Source organism: Sinocyclocheilus anshuiensis, unplaced genomic scaffold (assembly GCF_001515605.1).
Source record: "Sinocyclocheilus anshuiensis isolate Anshui unplaced genomic scaffold, SAMN03320099.WGS_v1.1 scaffold1659, whole genome shotgun sequence".
Classification (NCBI taxonomy): domain Eukaryota; kingdom Metazoa; phylum Chordata; class Actinopteri; order Cypriniformes; family Cyprinidae; genus Sinocyclocheilus; species Sinocyclocheilus anshuiensis.
The window spans coordinates 148,116-154,094 of record NW_015551112.1 but is presented as its reverse complement, the minus strand read 5'-3'; the positions used below and the strand labels follow the sequence as shown (position 1 = coordinate 154,094).

General features: G+C 35.7%; 1 protein-coding gene across 1 annotated transcript in view; it reads left to right on the top strand.

Moving 5' to 3' along the window:
- LOC107662982 (interferon-induced very large GTPase 1-like) overlaps nucleotides 1-5,979 on the top strand; it is a 16,670-nt gene that overhangs the window by 1,301 nt on the left and 9,390 nt on the right. Inside the window, exon 2 of the mRNA XM_016453114.1 lies at nucleotides 4,405-4,843. Within this exon, the coding sequence (XP_016308600.1) occupies nucleotides 4,405-4,843 (439 nt within the window). The remainder of the gene's footprint in view (nucleotides 1-4,404; nucleotides 4,844-5,979) is intronic.

Sequence of the window (5,979 nt, the reverse complement as noted above, 5' to 3'; positions counted from 1 at the left end):
AGACAACAACACAACCCTTACGAAAATTAACGATGATTTTACTATAAATCCAAAGACAATGGTTTCTATTGTTAAACCATGGTAACCACAAATGAACCATGGTTCTTGCTACACTAGCCATAGTTTAACCATAGAATTTGTAGTAAAAAATAAATACAAATGGTAATCCGTTTGCCACAAAACAGACAAAAAAAACATGGTTACTGTACTTTTACTATAATATTATTTTATTTATTATTTTATTATCCTTTATTTTACCAGGAATTATCCCATTGAGATATAAATCTCTTCTACCAGGGAGTCCTGGCCAAAATGGCAGCATAGAAAGTTTCACATACAGATTAGACACACATAAAACAAAACAAAAAATAATAAATAAAATAAAAAAATATCATCCAACATCATATTAAAAATTACATAATACATTCACAAGTTTCTTCCAGGTAGAACTCCAAAAGATTTCTAAAAATATTTAGAGATGGAATTGTTTCTAACATCATAACACTCTGCATTTCATTCCATAGCCTAGGACCATAGGAGGAAAAGGCAGTTTTGCCAAATTCAGAGCGTACTCTATCGGAGCAGTCAAATGTAATTTGTAAGAGTTTCTAGTGCTATAATTACAAGTATAATATGATAAAAGATTACAAATATAAGTTGGCAGTTTACCTAATAATGCCTTGGCAGTAAATAATAACATATGCATTTTTCTCCTTTGGTACAAGGATGACCAACCAACTATTTTGTACAAAGTACAGTGATGGGAACGTGAAGATGTATTTGTCACAAATCGTATTGCAGCATGATATATACTATCCAACTTCCTTAATAAGGACAAGTTTGCATGCATATAAACCACATCACCATAGTCCAACACTGAAAGGAAACTATTTTGGATAATTCTTTTTAAAAGGAAAGCACTTCTTAATACGATAAAGAAAACCCAATTTAGGTCTGAGCTTTTTTAGAAGATTTTCCACAGTACTGTTTATTATCTAGGCATGTAATAATATCATTTGTAGTCAACATAGCAGCTGTAATAGTACTATGACCTGAGCGGAAACCTGATTGAAATTCATTTAAAATATTATTTTCCATTACAAACTGTTTTACTTGGTCATTTACAAGAGATTCAAATACTTTCGCAATAACTGATAGCCTTGAAATAGGTCTGTGATTGTCTAATTCAAAAGGGTCACCCCCTTATAACGAAGGGAGAACCATAGCTGATTTCCATGTATGTGGAATTTCATTTGAAGTTAATCTTAAATTAAACATAGCAGTAATTGGTTCTGCTATGCAATCTGCCACAATTTAAAAAAAAAATAAGGCTCTATATTATCCGGCCCTGCTGATTTTTTACAATCTAAATTTAATAGAGCTTTGTGAACTTGTGCTACTAAAATAGGAGTAAAAGTAAAAAGTTGAGGTAGGATGACATAAATCAACACTCACTTTTGTTTTATGTCCTGCTAAATTACTAACATCAGAAGTTAAACCAGCAGCAATAAAATGACTATTAAAGGCATTAACAATATTTTCTTTTCCCTTTATAATTCTTTCCTTTACCTTTAAATATTCAGGTAAACTAATAGAAGATTTTAGCCCAGAGACTGATTTGGCCAATTTCCAAAATGTTGTTGGATCATTAAGATTTTCATTTATCATGTTTAAATAATAATCACATTTAGAGTTCTTTACTAATTTTGTACAATTATTTCTTAGTGTTCTATAACGTACCCAATCCAAATGGTTATTTGTTTTCTTTGCTGTGGCCCATGCAGCATCTCGCTCTTTAATACGAGAAGCGATTAACTCGTTAAACCAGGGATTATCTCTGCCTCTTACCCTAATTCTTTTAACAGGAGCATGTTTGTTGCATTAAAAAAAGTACATTTAAAATACTCCCACGCTATATTAACATCGGATATCAATGAGACAGTAAATAAATCACTCTCATAAATATCCCGCAAAAAGGCTTGCTCATTAAAATGTTTAAATTGACACCTCAAAATAATACGTGGTGAACTTTTTAAAATCCTACATTGTCTCACACATACTATTGCACAATGATCACTAAAATCGTTACAAAAAACTCCAGTTGCAGAAAATCTATGAGGAGCATTAGTTAAAATAACATCAATTAGCGAACATTTATTTGGATCTTTTTTATTTATCCGGGTTGGAGAGTTAATCAATTGCTCCAAACAAAGAGAGTCACAAATGTCCTTGAATGGATCTGATATTTTTGATGTCCAATCCCAGTTTAAATCCCCAAGCAAAATCAGCTCTGAGTTGGTCCAGTTGTGAAGAAGATCGGTAAGTGAAGTGATAGCTTCACTTGACGCTGACGGTGGACGATAACCTCCAATCACAATGATATCGGGACCATTTGAAAATGATAATTGAACTGTCAAAAGTTCAAAACAATTTGGCTTGCTGCTAGAATGAATACAAGTACAGTTTAACGTCGACTTAACATAAATTGCTACTCCGCCACCTTTTTTTGTGCGATCTGATCTGTAGACGTTGTATCCCTCGATGTGTATCATGGAGTTTGTAATAGATTTATTTAACCATGACTCGGAGAGAACAATAATATCAAAGTTCGTTGACTCAGCCCATACTCTTATGAGGTCTATTTTATTTATCATACTATGCACATTAAGATGAAAGAAGCACAAACCATCGCTATTCTTGAACTCATCTGGAGTTTGCAGCTGCACCTGCTCTGGGCCTGGATTAGGGTGAATATTGCCCAATATTAAAAGCAGAAGAAAGACAAACCAGTTTTTTCTCACAGAATCGGCGGTCAGATGATCACTGCAGTTGGACGTTGCATAAGGAGCCAACTTTCTTTTTCCGTAGGCCCACAGGCATCGCAGTCCTCTCGATCCAACTCTCAGAATAGAGAGTGCTTGACAAGTAAGACAATTCATGAACACCCAGGTTCTCATGGGGAAATCTCCGACAACATGCTCCGAGGAAGTCACAGTGTTCGGAAGAATTGGAACAATCCACAAACACGGCACATTTTCAGGTCTCCCTTACTCAGCGCTTATAGGCACGTAGTCTTTTGGAATCCACCGTACCAGGCAGCCAAGCAGGCACTGGATTAGGGTGAATATTGCCCAATATTAAAAGCAGAAGAAAGACAAACCAGTTTTTTCTCACAGAATCGGCGGTCAGATGATCACTGCAGTTGGACGTTGCATAAGGAGCCAACTTTCTTTTTCCATAGGCCCACAGGCATCGCAGTCCTCTCGGTCCAACTCTCAGAATAGAGAGTGCTTGACGAGTAAGACAATTCATGAACACCCAGGCTCTCATGGTGAAATCTCCGACAACCTGCTCCAAGGAAGTCAGTGTTCGGAAGAATTGGAACAATCCACAAACACGGCACATTTTCAGGTCTCCCTTCCTCAGCGCTTATAGGCACGTAGTCTTTTGGAATCCACCGTACCAGGCAGGCAAACAAATAAGAGATATATCCTCATTTTAGCAGCAGAATACAAGCGGAAAAGAGCATAAAACAACGACAAACAAAAGGTTACAAGACACGCATGTCACGCACAGCCGCCATCTTGAACCATAAAAGCATGGTTAATTTTTGTAAGGGAAAAACATGACTCATGATTCCGGATAGGGGTGGGAAGATCGTTCCACCAGCCAGGAGTGGTGAACAAGAATGTTCTGGAAAGTGATTTTGAGCCTCTCTGTGATGGTACCACGAGGCGTCGCTCACTAGCGGATCTCAGACTTCTGAAGGGGATGTAGATTCGTAGTAGTGAGTGGAGGTAGGCAGGTGCTGAGTTATTAGATAACCGTATTTGAGTTGATGTATATGCTTTTATTTATTATTATTTTTGAATTAACTTTTTTTTTTTTTCCAAACCATTGTTAGATGCCGTGTTTATGCAAAGATTTGGTTTTAAAAAAGTAAACTATTTCTTATTATTTTAAATCTGCATTGAACTTAAGATCAATCTCAAAGTAAAAGGCGGTACTAAAGTCTAATTTTGTGGTGGATGTCTTGATCTTAATTCAAGTGATGAAGGATTTTGAAAGTCTGACAGTGTTGAGCACTACTGTAAGGTTAACCCTGCATGATGTTAATGTTTGAAAATGATTAACAGTTGCAAATAAACATTCATTAGAAATTTAGAAAAGTAATCAAAAAGTAATCAAAAGTACATTACTTTAATAAAGTAATTGAAAAAGTTACACTACATTTTAAATAGGGTAACTTGTAATCTGTAACCTATTACATTTCCAAAGTAACCTTCCCAACACTGAAGTTAAGTGTGACACAAGTGTCAAAAAGTGATCAAATACTTTTTGACCTGTATTGTCTGGGGTTTATCTGATCCACCAAACCTGGGCAATGTTTATTTTTCTTTCCAGTCATATAATTATGGATCAAAGTACAGATGATGATGTCATGGACACCTCTCCAGAATCATATGGAGATTCAGATGATGTCATGGACATTTCTTCAGTGTCACACAGAAATCCAAATGATATCAATCTTCCAGTGACGCATCAATATACAGAAGATGTCATGGACAGTCCTCATGAAACAGATCAAGAAGCAGATGATGTCTTGGCTCCTTCTCCAGCGACACATCAAACCCCAGATAACGTGATGGACAATCTTCCAGTGATACATGATGAAGAATATACAGAAAACCTAAACAAAGACAATTATGACCCTTTTGTGACAGACTTAACCGCTAAAATAGAATTTCAGATGCAATCAACTTCAGTTCTTTTCACATCACATGATCAAGACCTTGGTGTAAAGTCTCTTGGAACCTCAAATAAAGCACATGGAGAATACAAGGTAAATGTGATAATACACTTAAAAATAAAGGATTTAAAAGGAAGTTTTTGCAGTGATCCCATAGAAGAACCACTCTGGGTTCTTCAAAGAACCTTTCAGTAAACAGTTCTTAAAACCCTAGTGAAAAAAAAATGTACTAAAATGGTATACTTTGCTAATTTTGTGCTTAATGCACTTTAATTGTGCGGAAGTAGTGCTGAGGTCCAACTAAAGATATATGTATATCTGATTGTGCTAAATTGGAACTATTGCAAGTATACTTCAGGTACACTTTAAATATTTTAAATTTAAAGACTGATACTATACAGAAATCATTCAATCTTATTAAAATATATATTAAGACACATTTTAGGCATAATATTAAGAAATGTGCATTGTGCAATAAAGAAATACTCCAAATAAAGTTTCATTAAATTTCATATCAGTAAGTCTTAAGTGATATGTCAATAAATATGTTAATGGATTTGAAGAATACTTATGAAATAAATGCATTTTAAATAAATTGGCATCGGTTTTTAAAAAAGACATTTTAAAAAATAAATGACTTTTTAAAGTTTTATTGTTCTTGCACTCTTAAAAATAAAGGTTCCAAAAGGGGGTTTTCACAGTGATGCCATAGAATAACCAAAGAAACTTTCAGTGAACAGTTCTTAAAAGAATAATTTTTCTCAGTGTAAATTATATTTCAATAAAGGGGTCATATGATGCGATTTAAATTTTTCCTTTCTCTTTGATTTCGTTGTGAAAGCGAAACTACTTTGTTTGGCCTTCCAAAAGAGGACGATACCCGTTTCGTCATGCCTGGAGCTGATCCGTGCTGGTCGCTGAGGAAACACATCAACTTCGTGCTGTGGATCGCCGGATCGGATTTCACCGTGGACAAAGCGGAGTCCAGCCCGGCGTCGTCACATGTGGTTGCCTCAAGCCCACCCGCCGCCACCTGACGATTCAAACGCGAGTTTTGAGCAGTGTAGAGTAGCGCTTGTTGTTTGTCATTTCACCGATCACAAATGCAGACATGGTTTTATGTTTAGGTGGCACGATGCAACGCAATGCGAAAAAAAGTCAGTATAAGTCATTATAATCCGTAATTATGTCCCCACTGGATGCAACAAATGCCTCATTTATAATGGGTT